Consider the following 15,999-nt stretch of genomic DNA (forward strand, 5'->3'; position numbering starts at 1 on the left):
AGTTCACCAGCATTGATTCAGTTCACCAGCATTGATTCAGTTCACCAGCATTGATTCAGTTCACCAGCATTGATTCAACGCTGAGTGTTGAGACCGGTCCAGAGAGTTGCTTGTTTTTGAAAAAAAATGCCGCTGAAGTTGCACACTCCCATGAGGCCGTGCGGCAGACGGGTTGTGTAAGAATTAGTTGTTTTAATGTGAAGACTCATATGTGAAGAAGACATTGTTTATTTTGCTAAATATGTATTACCCTACGCTTACATTGTGTAGCTTATATCCAAACAATTGATGACGTATTGGACAGACATCACAAACACAGGACAATCCAGCAAAACGAGCTTTGAGATTCGGGGAGGCTTTCATTGACGAACAGTTGGAAATACACGTTAGTATCAATTCTGTGCAGTGACGTTATGTTATTCCACATGCAGCGTGGTTAGTTGATCGTGTGGACAGGGTTCACTGCTGATTTAGTTTGGATCGAGTAGCCCTATTCCAAAGCAGCTCTCCTGTTGTCTGTTTCATTGCTGCAGACACGTTATCCAGAGGTTAGCAAATTAGAGCGTGAATGATGGAAAAGAAAACACTGCAAAATAGTCCAGGCAGGGCCATGCCATGGATGCAGTTCCAGTAGCAGTGAGCTCCGCTCCGGGTTTTGTCATTGCAGGTGATATAAATGCAGTATATGATTATTACGTACGTATTTAGAACTTCTTTCGCACCATACGTAGCCAACCGTGGTAGTCCGAGGTGCTAATGGTGCTGCTGCTGTCACCAGCTCTTTTCTCTATGGGGGCTGCACGGACATGTTGGCGTGAGACGAAGCTCGCCGCAGACCCGACCCCTCAGCGCTCTGTTCCATGCCTCCACAGCTCCGGGAGGCGATGGAAGCTGCCGTCCAGAGCAATGGGCAGGGCCCCAAGGGAGAGGCGGGCAGCAAACCCCACCCCGGGCTCACCCTGGACCCCCTTCAGCACCTGGATGGGCCCGAGTGGCTCCAGACAGGTGCCTCGCGCAGCCGTTTCATCGCAGTCATCCAGAGTGACCCCAACCCCAAGTTCCTCGCCACTTACCCACCACACAACGCGTCGTTCCCAGCTCACCGATGTACACGCTGCTGCTGCTGCACGTGCCTCATGGTTGCTAAACGCACCATGCGGGACATGTACACAGGCCAACACATCTCTGCGGCAGAGAATCCTCACGCCTAACGCAGACCGCTTCTCGCCGTGTGCTCCTAAGAGATTACATCACTCAACGTTGTGTTTACATATATGCTGGGTGGTCCATTGATAGGTACCCCACTAAGCTATGTAGAAAATAACTTGTTTCAAACACCTGCACGCGTTCCCACCAATCTGAATTCACGTATCCAGTCTTATAACGCTCTCCTCTCTAAGATACGGAGCCACGACATTCGCAATATTCAATCAGCCATTGAGACGAAAACAAAGAGGATCGTTCGAAATCAGTGGGTTATCTATAAATGGATCGTCCAGGATATCTCACTGCTGCACCCATGTTCACGATGTAAGCACAGCGATCATGCTCATGGTGGTTGTGAGCCCACTGCTGGATGAAGTCCTCCCCATTTAGCGGCCACCATCTGGGGTTGATGGACCATACTTCACCACGCTGGTCATTGTGCGTTCATTGTCTCAGATGTGTCACTTGCGCATTGCCAAACCTCGCACACTCCACCACGTCGCCGCTGCTTCACTCGACAATTCGCGTCCGCGCTGCTTGCGCCGCCATGAATGCGCTTCGGGGTTAATGATTCGCACCGACAGGGAACTTTACGCACCGGTGGCTCTCTTGGCGAGCGATGACGGGGCGAGTGCCGCCAAGGAGGAGGAGGAGGAGGAGAGGAATCTGGCCGCCAAATGTCACGGGCCCGTGGGTGCGAACGATCAACGCGAAGAACTTGTTGCACGTCTCGAAGTTTCCCCGCAGGGGGAGTTCGTTGTCTATCAGTCGGAATTCATCATCAAGCCAAGCTGTGTGTCTCCCCTCCCGCCCCTCCCCACTAAATATGTCCAATGTTATCTTTGTTCAGATCTCTTCGTCGACTTTGAATTAAGCCACCCAGACTTTCACGTATGGGGTGCATATCGACATGTCTAAGATGAGTGCTGTCACAGTGGCTAACGCAATGAGCTACGCCCCCGGCTACCCGAGTTCGATCCCGAGCTGGGCTAACGCCAGTGTTGGTGACGCATGAGCCGGTTCCCGAGCACCCGTTCATGCACGAACTCGCACGTGGCCAGCGCGTGTGGAAGTATTGGTACACAAGCCCCCACCCCCACGACCGACTCTGCATTGGGATGCTTTAATCCTGTTTCCTATCCATAATAGAGGGATGTTTTGGGTAAGATCGCGTAAATATAAATGTGCCGTTAAACCCGCCACCCCCAAACACAGCATTTGGTAAGATTTTCCAATTAGTTACTCGTTTAGCACACCGGTGTGTTGGAAAGTAAACCCAGAACATTTTCGAGTACGACGTTATGTGCAGGGTACAATCTTGTACCATGTATCGGGTACAATACCTTGTGAATATTCGTCAGGTCTATTGCAATTTTCTCCGAAGCTGCAGGCCTCTGCAGGACAGTGCGAGCTCCTTATACGAGGTGCGGGAGTTCATTCCAGACGGCCCCATGAGGCTCTACCACTTAAAAAAACATCCGCGGGCGATAGCGAACCTGCACCTTGGCCGCACTCATCGGCTCCTAGAGGGGAATGTCTCCTACCTGACAACAACAAGGCTGTTTTATGAATGTAAACACCACTCAGCCATTTGTTGTCTTTTCAAGGAGTTTTGAGCCGTAAATTACATGCAGACCTCTCGCGTGACCAAAGTTTAGTGTCAGAAACAATGAGCGTGCCCCTCCCCCCCACCGAAGGTGTTTGAAAGTCACGGGAACGAACCTCCCCAGCATGCAGTGAGTAGCTGTGAGTGCTAGTAATGATGCACGGCGTGCGCGTGCTTATATAACTCTGGTGGCTGTGGTGGTGGTGGGGGGGGGGGCTCTCTCCATGCCACATCCATCACCAGCACCCCGCCCCCTCCCCCCCCGCCCCCACACCCCCCCGCCCCCACACCCCCCGCCCCCACACCCCCCCGCCCCCACACCCCCCCGCCCCCACACCCCCCGCCCCCACACCCCCCGCCCCCACACCCCCCCGCCCCCACACCCCCCCGCCCCCACACCCCCCCGCCCCCACACCCCCCCGCCCCCTCCCCCCCCGCCCCCACACCCCCCCGCCCCCACACCCCCCCGCCCCCACACCCCCCCGCCCCCACACCCCCCCGCCCCCTCCCCCCCCGCCCCCACACCCCCCCGCCCCCTCCCCCCCCGCCCCCACACCCCCCCGCCCCCTCCCCCCCCGCCCCCACACCCCCCCGCCCCCACACCCCCCCGCCCCCACACCCCCCCGCCCCCACACCCCCCCGCCCCCACACCCCCCCGCCCCCACACCCCCGCGGTGATGCGTCGCGCGACTGTTTTCGCCGTAGAAGTCGACGCGGCGATGTGGAATTCGTTGCCGCTACGACGAGAGCTCCGATTCGCTTGATATGTTCCATCCGCGAGCAATTAGTCGCCGAGGCTTTCGGCCCGCTGTCGTGGTAAATTATAATAACGGGGCTTTTATTTAACCCAGAAAAGCCTCGGTCTCGAGACTCGTTTTCATGTTGTTGTCAGGAGGAGTCCTGCTACGCCGAGACGTGTGGCCAATTCCACTGAGGAGTGTTGGGCACGTGAGAGGAAACACGGGAGTAGTTCGAAAAAACACACTGACACACACACACAGACACACACACAGACACACACACACACAGACACACACACACACAGACACACACACAGACACTCACACAGACACTCTCACAGACACACACACACAGACACACAGACACACACAGACACACAGACACACACAGACACACACACATGCACACAGACACACACACAGACACACACACACAGACACACACACACAGACACACTCACACAGACACACACACAGACACTCACACAGACACACACACAGACACACACACAGACACTCACACAGACACACACACAGACACTCACACAGACACACACACAGACACACACAGACACACACACAGACACACACAGACACACAGACACACACAGACACACACACATGCACACAGACACACACACAGACACACACACACAGACACACACACACAGACACACTCACACAGACACACACACAGACACTCACACAGACACACACACAGACACACACACAGACACTCACACAGACACACACACAGACACTCACACAGACACACACACAGACACACACAGACACACACACGAGGGGGCGACACGAAAAGCTCGAGCAATTAGTGATGTGGCCCAGCAGCAACAGCAGCGCGTTTGCCGCTTGTTTCAGAGGTTCCCGCTTAGAACCCAACGACTGCCCTCATCAGCGCCGCTGCTGCCGCCGCTGCTGCCGCTGCGGGTGTAAGAGCCACGAGAAGGCGACACGCGCCGCGTGTACGCGCACGTGACGTAGCCATGCAGATGACAACAACACTAAAGACTAAAAGCAGTTCTAGAAAGTAGTTTTAACAGTGGACGTTAAAGATCCCCTTATGTCCTTCGTATTGCGTGCGGGTATTAGGGTCCAAATCGGTGGACTAATGCCCCAGGTCACTAATTATAATTTAAACTTATTCTGGTCCCTTGATTTATCACCTGGTTAAACAAAATACATTTGTAATTGTGTTTGATAATTCACATCTGTATGTTCACATCTCCTGGGCATCTCGCTCACCCAAGCATTATTCAACACGTGCTGTTCGCAGGCACATGTTGTCTGCCGAGTACTAATGAGGGTCAACTCCGTTTAGCTTTTGAGATCTGAGCAGACCGGACACATTCAGGATCATTAATAACCCGAAAAAAAACATTTGGAAGCTAGAGGCTCGTGCCAAAAGAGGAGCTCCGCTTCTGCCAAAGTGCAGCAAGGCAGCAATTAGAGCGGCGTGGACGGCCTCTGCGAGTGCGTGACTCGGTGGAGCTGGATGCAGTGACCCCCATGCGATAGGTCCCTGCCGCCGGAGTGAACGACTCGGAATGCAATTTGTGCGCGCGTGGCAAGCGCTGTTCGCTCGTCGGTGCAAGGCCCCGAAGAGAAATTCTTGGAGCCCGGGTGTCACTTTTATCTCCCCCCCTCTGCCCGCGCTCAAACTTAATAAGTACACAAACGCTGCGAGGCGGTTACAAGAAGAGTAAGCAAGCGAGTAAATAAATTAATAAGTAAGCAACTTACATAAATACATCAGCGCCATCCCCCGCGATCCACCCATCTTCTCGTCGGTGCCATCTCTGCGCCTCGTGGCGCCCGACACGCGGCCCACGAGCGGGGAGACCAACTCGGCCAAGTCTCCTGCGTGAGCGGCTGTGGATCGGCGCCGCCGGCAGCCACGGCGACTAGCGAGCTACAGGCTCTGAGGACAAAACAATCAGGAGACCCCCACCGGCGCGTACACCTGGCACCATGATGCTGAAAAGTGGCGATAGCAGAGCGCGGTTGTTTGGCGAGGAGAGCTTGGAGAGACTCGGTGAGTGGACGCTACGCACCGGGGTGCACAGCGCAGCGCGCAGTTCCACTCACGCGAGCACCTTGTGACTGTGGTCCGGACGTTGCATGCACGAAGGAGGTAAAGGTGCACCCATGCATTTGCATGCAAATTAGATTACGCACGCCATTGCTGGCGGAAGGGCATCCGCTAGACCAGTGTTCTTCACTAATTTTGAGAGGGGGGGGGGCACTAACGCCGATAAGACATCATCAGCGTGAGTGCCGCCACACTTTTGTAACCATTGGGGTATGACAGCAGCACGATGAAGAACACTGCGCTAGACGGAGCTCTAGAGACGTCTTGGGAGAGGTGGGAATGCCCACACTCTACTCCACAAGGTGGACTTGAGGGCCTGTCCATTGTCTCAGCTGCCGTGCTGATGGGGTGCGGTGGCGCGTGTGGTAGGGTGATGCGTACCTGCAATTGCAGATCTTTGTTAGCCGCTGAGAGCCCATTGGGACCAAAAGTCTCGTTTGAGTGGAGACCTGGTTCACATTGGTAACGTGAAACAGCAAATTACACGACGTGTAAACAAACATAAACTTGCACGTAAAAAAATACCATGCGGAACATTTTGAAAACAGAATTAAGAATCGTAATTTTATAACATTTGTTGTTACTGTTGAAAAGTGTGCGAATATTTTTTTGTCGTGGACAGGACACGTTGGCAGACCTTTATGTGCTTGTGTGTCAGCCTGGTCTCAATGTGGCTTGTTGAGAATTAACAGAAGTTGGTGACAACCTGTGGAGGGTACCGTTTTAACCGGTAGCGACTAAATATGTGATAACATTTGCAGTGGTCAGCGTTTACAAACACCACCTGTGGTTTATAAACCCGTTTCAAAATGTACACCGAAAACCAAGGCTTGACGGGCAGCTAAGTTAGTCCACCACGAGTCGGCCTGAAGTCGAGTTTGGTGGACAACTCAAGTCGATAAAAAAGTGACATTTCCGTAATTTATTTATTTGTAGTTCTTCGAGTTTTCATTACAAATCAGGCCGGGCAGTTTTTCCCAGAAATCCTTGCGAGTAGGACTTTCTCGGAAATTCTCGCGAGGAAAAGGTCAGGAAAGGTCAAGACCGTGATGCTGACAAACAAAATCACGGGCACGCAGCGCTGAAGGTGCCTGGGGGGCGGGGGGCAGGGGGGGGGGGGTAACTCGAGCAGTCGACAGCGCAGCTCAGTGGCTCACGAAGTGTAGGCACGTGGTACTGACAAGTTGAATAACTGCTTTGGATTCACAGGACACGTTGCATGTCGTCTTTTATTATGGTGTAATGTTATTATGGTGTAACGTTATTATGATGTAACGCCTTTATGGTGTAACGCTATTATGCTGTAACATTACCGTACTGTGGTTCATGAATTCCAGAAACCCCACTTGTCCTGCACCAGCGCAGCGTATGATTTAGCGTTGACCAATCTTAAAATAAAATCAGAATGTGGAGAATTCTGATGAATTCTCCAATTTCAACATACATGCTTACATAGGAGGACGCAATTTATTATCTGACCTGAGGTGGTACAAATATAAAATGTGTAAATGCGCATGGAGTTATCCAACTTCAAATATGACCATACGTTGAATTGTACCCCCAAGTGTCGCGATTTTAATTCAATCAGCTGAATAATAACAATAATAATGATTATTATGGTTGCATAGCTAGTGTCTCCCTGCTCAGACGAGCATTCTGACCCAGTGGTGAAATTCCACATTCACATGGCACGATCCAGTCCATCAACGCGATCAACACTGTTGACCTGCAAACAACAAACGACTAATTTTCACCATCACACAAAAAACATCTACAAACTTTTTGCAATAATAAACTTTAGAAAACACATCGTGCACTGTATTATTAGATTGTGATCACAAAAAATAATCATAATAAACCAGGAATAATTTGTTTACTTGCAAATAAAAACTCCCATCAGCCAATAGACGTCCTGATCAACGTTTCCAAGAGGAAACCGCTGGATGGGTTTCCAGTTCTCCGAGTCTCATTAGCAACGGGTGACCTTTTAAACAAGAGTAATCTATTTAGTTATCCAGGCGAACATTGGTGAGTGTCAACACTATTTGTCAGGGAGAGCATGCATCATGATGTTTGGCCAATTCCTCATAACGGAGTGCTTTATGCAGGAGCTAATCTGGAGAACACCGAGATACTCCACAAGGGTACAACCCTCAAAGGTCCGCACATACGGTTTTCATGAACCCACTTGCTGTCCTGCCATCTTTCTGTCAGCTCACTTGCCAGAGGGTTATGGAGTTTTACATATGTGTGTGTGAGCGACCAACCCCTTGATGTTTCCACAGCGATGGATCATTGGCGTGTGCCACCAGTGCTGGGTGGATTTAAATGCAACGATTTCGGGGGGGGGGGGGGGCATGTGACGAGTAGACATATAACGATTGGGGGGGGGGAGTGCCCTGGACAAATATTATAACTCCCGTTGTTAAACTATATGCGGTAGACCAGTACCCTTTTTCAGAATCTATGAACGGTTGCAAAAGTCCGGAACCGCTAACCGTAATTTTAGTAATGATTGGAACTTGCACAATTTGTTCCGACTGCCATACCGGAAGATGGAATTGAACTGGCGACCTCTGCATTGCGAGTCGAGTGTGCTGACCGTTACACCACCGTGACAGCTCTCTTCGTTTTTTTGGTTAAAAATATAAAAACAAAACTGTGATGCTTCTTGCTCCAGATATTTTTTTATATGCCAGGAAAACTGGTCACTGGGTTTTCATTTTTTTGCTGTGGTTACAGGTTAACTGCAATTCTTTTAACAATCCTAATTATCATCCACATTTATATTAAGCCAACCCATGATAGCTTCATTGGCACACTCTATAATCCGTTTTTATAATCTCTGCACAGATGACTGTGCAATTAACTGATATTTGATGTTTCATCTGCTTAATCTGCTGCCTGGCAACAAAAGCCGATTTTCAGGACAACTTGTGGGTTGTCGCCTTTTGATCACAGATTAAAATTAATTATTATGCTCATGGTATATTGTTCGGGTCACGTGCCAATGACTTTCTGAAGATCACAATGCAGAATGAGCACATTTATGATGGAATTTTGGTTTATGGTCCAATAGATTGTAGGCCACAGATGAGACAGAATGAGCCAGAGACAAAAAATATCCCAGCATATATTATCTCATTCATGTGCATTGAAGGACCATTACGCAAATTATCACCTATATATTTACCTTATTTGTGCACCACTGCCAATAATAATTGGTAACGCCAATTTTTTTCCTAAAATAATGTATCTATTCTTGAAGCGAATCGTTACATCTCATCAAACTGCAGTTGTGGTACCACGTGTACATCACAATTCGGGACTGTTTGGCTCTTAAGCAGCTTGGGTCATTTGACAACCTTTATCCCAAGCACCTACTTATTAGAAAATGACTTTGAAGCACGTCACTTTCATACATATCTTGTTATAATGCAGAGGTGGAAACCCCGCTTCTGTACGTGCACAGTGTTTTGTCACTCCACTGCTGGAAGAGGGCCTCCGGAAACCGTGTTGGTCTCGTGGTGGTTATTTGACCATACTTCACCACGCTGGTCAGTGGGGGCCGTTGAGGGCCAGGAAGCATGGACGTGGAAGCATAGAAATACAGCACAACCGGGGTTACTATGCACTGCCCTCTGCTGTTGACATGGCCTACGTGAGGTTACTGTGTGTTCTGGATTATAAGATGCTCCGGAAAGTAAGACGCACCTCAAACTCGTGCCCAAGTATCAGTAACGTTACACAAATATGGTCACACACACACCTACCAGAATATAATACGCATGTCCAAGTTGTTATTTAAAATACAGGAAACGAGAGTGTGTCTTATAATCGAAATAAGGTACTATGGGCTGTGCGGGAACTCTTAATTTTATTGGCATACAGTATATAAGCAGAACTTAATGCTGTCTTTCCACGTACATATATTAGGCCATCCGCCTATTGGCTTTGCAGGCCAACATTAGCCAGCAGAATTCGTTTAAGGCAAGAAAACTCTGCTCCGGTTTCGACATTTTTGGTTTCATCAGCAGTCGGCCTTGTTCAACAAATGCTGTTGGTTTACCAGACGTCGTTGGCCAGAGCACGCCGTGACTTTAGACGGCGGAGCGGCGTTCAATGCAAAGCAGCAATGCCGTGGACCCAGGGTCGGACTGGGTTTGAGGGCCTCAGGATAATAGGAAGAGCCTCAGTGTGTACAGTCTTACATGTTGCAAAAGATGACGTCATCAAATATTATATATATTAAAAAAAGGTATTCGACTCAAGGTGAAAATCATCAAACATACATCACTCACTACACTCATGTCTTCTCACATTTCTACCCCCCCCCCCCCCCAGCTTTAGCTCCTGTGGCAAAGTCACGAATGATGTCATTCTAAGACTTAAACATTTCCAATGGTCGCGCTACCGTCGCTTAGCTGTTACTTCAACATGGAATGGAGGGCCTAAAGGAGAGCCGACAAAACATGAGGTCCGAAGGCCCTATTAGCCTCTGGTTTAATCCGGCCCTGCGTGTACTGACTTGTTATTCTTTTCACAGGACGTATGTTGAACCTCTTTCGCACCGTACGTAGCCAACCGCGCTGATCGGAGGTGCGGGGAAAGGACAACAAACTAAACACAACAAGCAGTTCTAGAAAATCGAGTTGGTCAATCTAGATGATGATGATGATTTAAAGGTGCACAGCTCCCAGTGGCTTCCTAATATCGGAAGGAAGAGCGTTCCAGACGGCCGCAGAAGAAGCGCATCTGAAAGCGCGCGATGCGGTGACCGTCTCTGTTCGGTGGTGCCGTGCGACGGTTGTTGATCCGTGCGATGGTTGTTGATCCGTGCGATGGTTGTTGATCTGTGCGATGGTTGTTGATCTGTGCGATGGTTGTTGATCCGTGCGATGGTTGTTGATCTGTGCCATGGTTGTTGATCCGCGTGGCGGTGTCCCTCGGCGGTGCGGTGCAGGGCTGCTGGAGAGCAGCCAACGGCTCAAGCCGCAGGAGGCGCAAAACTACCGGCGCAAGGCGCTCGTCGTCTCGTGGCTGTCCATCTGCATCACGCTCGCCCTCGCCGTCGCCGCCTTCAGTAAGGATTCGGAGTTGGGGAGAGGAGGGGTGGTGAGGCGGGAGGGGGTTGGCTGATTAGTTGATCACAACGATGTGTAGCGATAGCATGTGGTTTGTAAGCGTGCGCTACCCATAACAGCAAACACCTTAGCCCCATTAGGGCCACTGGGGGAGTTTGTGCTAGTGGCTGCTTGGCGATCACTAGTGGCTAGTGGCTATCACTAGCGGCTGGTTGGCTGGTACTAGTGGCTGGTATTAGTGGCTGGTACTAGTGGCTTTCACTAGTCGCTGGTTGGCCAGCTGCTTCGGGGTTATGGTGTTGAACACAGAAACTGCTTACACCAGTGGTTCTCAACCTTTCTGTTGTGGTGGGCTCCAGTGCAGGCCACACAGCCCTAACCCTGCAAAGAGGAGGGCCCACGCGCCAGGTTACGAAGGCCACAACACACAGAGGGTGACTGGCAAGTGCAGCATCCAAGCTCCACCGCGCACAATGAACCCTCATTCGCCTGATGGCGAGGCGAGCACCACGGCCTTTGTCTCCCTAATGCTGACGTTGACACACACCAGGTAATCACTTAAGGCTGACCTAACCTAGGGGAGGTCCAGAACCTGTTCACAAATGACTCGCCACTGACGTCAACCTTGGCCAGGAATCGAATTCAGACTGCCGGTTTCGTAGGACAGCGCGCAAACCACCGCTTCACCTTTTCATGTTAATGCATTAACAAACATATACGTACTGCACATAATACACATCACAGAGCCCTCTATTCACAACCACACGTAGCGCGACGAAACGAAAGTCTTCCTTTTGTTTCTGTTATTCCGTCGAGGCGAGATTACTCCAAAACCCAACAGACCGGATGGCTGACACCCACTCACCGAGCGCCCCAACCTTGCCAAAACCCCGCAGTCGCGTGCAGAATATCAAGTGCATGTGGCTGACAAGCGCGAGTTTACGCGGACACTTTTTTCCCCATTCAAATAATCATAAGATGTTCCCTGCAGCTGGCGAGACGCCAAGACGTCATCCCATCGTGAGTGCATCTCCTGCAGGGCGTCTTGCGCTGCGAAACTGCAACTTGCCAGAACCGAATGAAGGGCTTCTCCACCCCGTGTGGGTGGGTCGTGGTGGTTACTTGAGCGATGAGGCTTTCCGAGATAGATCGATAGATATAAATATGAATGTTTTTTTAATCGGTACAATTCCAACTTGCGCTCTCTCAACTGGCTGGCCACTCGGCGTGCGAGGATTCACCCATTTGTGAAATTAATTATTTCGCTCGTGATGCAAGCAACAAATCATGCGTCTATTAATTGATATGCGATTTATCGACATTATATGGAAATTATATGCAAGGCGAAACCATATTGAGTATACGAGACAGGCAGTACAAGTTTAAAGTTTTATTTATTTCACGAGATGGGAACTCAAGAGACCAGCCTGCGTCTCATTTGCAAGAGTGCCCTGGGTAAACGAAATGGCACAAACAATGGGGGAACAAACAATCAATTTTTAAAATCGGTTTAATTCGTGATTTCAACTCTGACAATTCATCAAACTGCAGGGGGGTACGTCCACTGGTGAAGGGGCCGGCTTCACCGATACACGGCCTTGTCATTTGGAAACTTCACCATGTCCAGTCATCGTTTTTATTGTTTTGTTCGTGTGTTTTTTTGGCTGTAGCCAGGTTTCCAAAAGTGTAACCAGGCCCCCATCGAAATAAGTACGTATTGCCCAATGTGCTTTACCTGTGCCAAATTAAACCCAACGGAACCTGAGGTGGCATGACTTTCGCGTTTCCAATTTCCTTATGTGGCCAATACCAGTGAATGATGATGGTTATCTACTGGACATCTGCGGCAAAGAGCTGTATAGCTCATCAGCTTCCTCCAGTATAAATACAGATTCTGATTCTGAAATGAGTGAGGTTGTCAAATAATTCACTCGCATTGGTCGTACAAATACATCGGTAGCACTGAATCGGTCTTACCCCGGGTGGTACTGATTTCTGTTCTGGCCCACGGACTCAATTCCAGGGATGGCCTCACTGCTTCCGAAGTCCGTGGAGCGTGGTCACGACCCTGCCGTGCTGCTCGATATCACACGACGGCTGCCTCGCTCCCCCACCCACCCACCCACCCCCAGACCCCCACCCACCCACCCCTAGACTCCCACTGTGGTCCCTGGTCGGCAGAGGTGTGGACTCGAGTCATGTGACTTGGACTCGAGTCAGACTCGAGTCATGAATTTGATGACTTGCGACTCGACTTGGACTTGCATAACAATGACTTTGTCCCACCTATGAGATGTGGACTCGAGTCATGTGACTTGGACTCGAGTCAGACTCGAGTCATGAATTTGATGACTTGCGACTCGACTTGGACTTGCATAACAATGACTTTGTCCCACCTCTGCTGGTCGGTCTCCTACCCCCCCGACCCCTCTCGAAACTTCCTTTTGCTGCCCGCACGGCCATCACGGCACATGCTAATCCCGGGCAAGGCTCGCGCAACACAACAACAGCTTAGAATAGCTCACAATTGAGATGTGCTGGAAAGTAGAACAGGAATACTGCATGTAGGTGTGTGTGCGCGCACGCACGCCAATGTGTACACAGTTGCACTTTATTCATTACACCGTACAAAAATAAGATGCTCCATTGCCAGTGATGTACATCATTACCATCATTAGGTATGGTCTTTCCAATGCTGAATGAAGATCTGTCTCGGGCTCTCGCCATTACCAAATGGCGCTGCGATGCCAAAGTTCATCTCATGCCGGTTAATGATCTTAGCTCGTCCCCTCATTCCTGTGATAGTCTTCTCTAGCATGCTCGCTCCTTTGCCTGCTATTCCATCACCAGGCTCGTCCTTCTAACAATGATGTGGCCTGCCTGCCCAAGCCCACTTTATTTTTCTCTACGGTTTATATTATTTCTCTGATTTGCTTTTCCCCCTGATCAGTGAGCGCTTATTCCTGTCTCTAGTGTTGTACAGGCACGCAAATATTAATTGAAAACAAGAAACTCGCATTGTTAGTCATTATCGCTGCCTTAAAATAAAAAAAAATATATAATAGGCTGACGTTTCTGGCAATTGTTCTTCTTCGGAGTAGAGAGATGCCAGGGGCTTTTCTGGCTTTTTATTGACTTTTGTGTCACACTCCAGGTGAATTATTTATGAATCACCGATGATCTATGTATGTGTAACTTCTTTGGCACCGTATGTAGCCAGCCGTGCTAATCGGAGGTGCGAGATAAATATGATAGGGATCATGTATTATTGAGTACAATATGCTACTATATGAGGGCCATTCCCCAAAACGTCGCCTATTTTTTTACTTTTCAGGCCACGGTGTAGAGTTTTGTTTTATTTTATTTTGCTTGCGTAGCCCTTCCAACGCAGCAGGACCGTCAACAAATACGATTTGACATTGCGTTGAGCCGCGCGCTCCAAACGACTCACTCGTCACACACTCACCCCGTCATATATCGGCGTGCCACATCAACAACCACGTGCTCGCCGTGGTGGGCAGAGCGCGCGGAGGATGCCCCCCTCCTCGCGAACGACGCGTGCACGAAACCCACCCGCATCTCGCCGAGATTCATTCGTCCACGTGCGTCCTGTCGCTGATGGACGACCCTGCCACCTGGCCGTGATTGCACATATGACTCTGATTAGTGGGTGTGTGTCTGTGTGTCCGGGAAGTGTTATAGCAGCGGTGTTTAGCGCACTGCGCTTTTATACCGGCGACCCGAGTTCCATTCCCGTTCGCAGTACGACAGTGGCCATTGTCTGAACCGGTCCCCTGGGTTTCCCTCCCGTCAGTACTCAGCCTTACATGAGTACCTGGTACAATGTGTGAACATCAGCATTTGGGAGACAAAGGCGGCCGGGCGTGGAACTGGCCACACCACCCCTGTTAAGGCGATGCTGCACTGGGGATCTTTGTCTGTTTTGTGTGGCGAGCGGTAGTGTCGTGGTGTGTACAATAGGCTACACATCTGGCCGGCTTTCCACGTTCGGTTTACGGCTACGGCGAACATCAGTGGCGCGGGATGTCTGAAGTGATCCTGGGCCTCCCTAAGGATGACTCAAACGCGTACCTGGTGCGTTGTGTAACGAATCAGCACGGGGCTGGAGATGCGACGGTGGCCTTTGTGCTGGCTGACAACGATTGCCTCGATCGTCCGTGAACTGTCAATGCAGTGTGCACCAATGTGCTCTCTTCACAGCGGTGTCTGCTATGCGCTCCAGTGCGTCAGCGTTTGGATTTGGCGTGAGTACACTAATACAGAGCCACAGCCAAGCGCAACCACAGTTCGTACCCACACAACAACACGAGCACAAGCCACGGTTACGGGGGTGGGGAATGATTCGTGGAGGGAGCGGGCTGGTGAAGAGTGAGCAGGCGAGCATTGCTATGAAGCGGGCACCTGAGTTCGAATTCCGGACATGGTTAACGTCTGCGACACCTAAACCAGTCCCTCTCCCTCTTCACCAATCGCTAACTCAGGATGGTGAAATATGGTCAAACAACCCTCAATGAGAATTCATGCATCAGTGGATTGACAAAGCACTGTAAGTTATATATATTTAGTTTTATCATATAAATGCCACCACATCTCACGATAGTGAACAAGCAGGGAGTTGAATGGGATCTCGGATATTTAATTTCTCCCCGAAAGCTGCCAATGTATTTCATCATCCGCACGCGGTCACACTCCTCCGATTCCGCCTGGAGACGCCCCAGCGAAGCGGAGGCATCACGAAGCGCGCTGGGGCGGCGACGCCTCCCCGGGCTCATGCGCGTGGGACGCACGGGGCAGAGTGGCAGCTGGCCACACAACTTTGTGCAGCCGTGTCGCCGCGATCCCCAGGGCTACTAATGGATAAGGCTCTCCATGGCTACTGTTAGACACAGGTATCCATGGTTACTGTTAGACATGGGGGAGCCAGAGCAGAGTGGTCAGAAAATGGAAAATTGTCGCGTGTACTCATCCATTGTGAATACGTGCAACAAGCGTTTTCAAGTGTGCAGTAGCTGTCGAGAATAATGCGCTCATAAGCAGCCTGCAATGAAAATATATTCATTTAAAAAGTCATATTCCAACAGAGCTAGATGTAATCTGTTTAAAAATATTACTCTGAAAAATATTGATTCATAACTCACTCACCTGCCAAGGGCAAAACTAGCTCGAGGCAATGATGATCGTGCGTATAGAGGGCATCATCACCGTTATCGTCAGTGTATCAAGCGCAATGTG

The 15,999-nt window shown here is 50.3% G+C and overlaps 1 protein-coding gene across 2 annotated transcripts in view; it reads left to right on the plus strand.

The window, feature by feature from the left end:
* Positions 1–15,999, plus strand: part of TMEM163 (transmembrane protein 163) — a 33,608-nt gene that overhangs the window by 7,729 nt on the left and 9,880 nt on the right. For both annotated transcript variants that reach the window (XM_078603779.1, XM_078603770.1), the window contains exons 2-4: positions 873–1,005; positions 10,626–10,745; positions 14,968–15,011. In XM_078603779.1, coding sequence (XP_078459905.1) covers positions 885–1,005; positions 10,626–10,745; positions 14,968–15,011 — 285 coding nt within the window. In that variant the 5' untranslated portion in view covers positions 873–884. The remainder of the gene's footprint in view (positions 1–872; positions 1,006–10,625; positions 10,746–14,967; positions 15,012–15,999) is intronic.

Source organism: Lampetra planeri, chromosome 2, assembly GCF_965212315.1.
Source record: "Lampetra planeri chromosome 2, kcLamPlan1.2.h2, whole genome shotgun sequence".
Taxonomy (NCBI): Eukaryota; Metazoa; Chordata; class Hyperoartia; order Petromyzontiformes; family Petromyzontidae; genus Lampetra; species Lampetra planeri.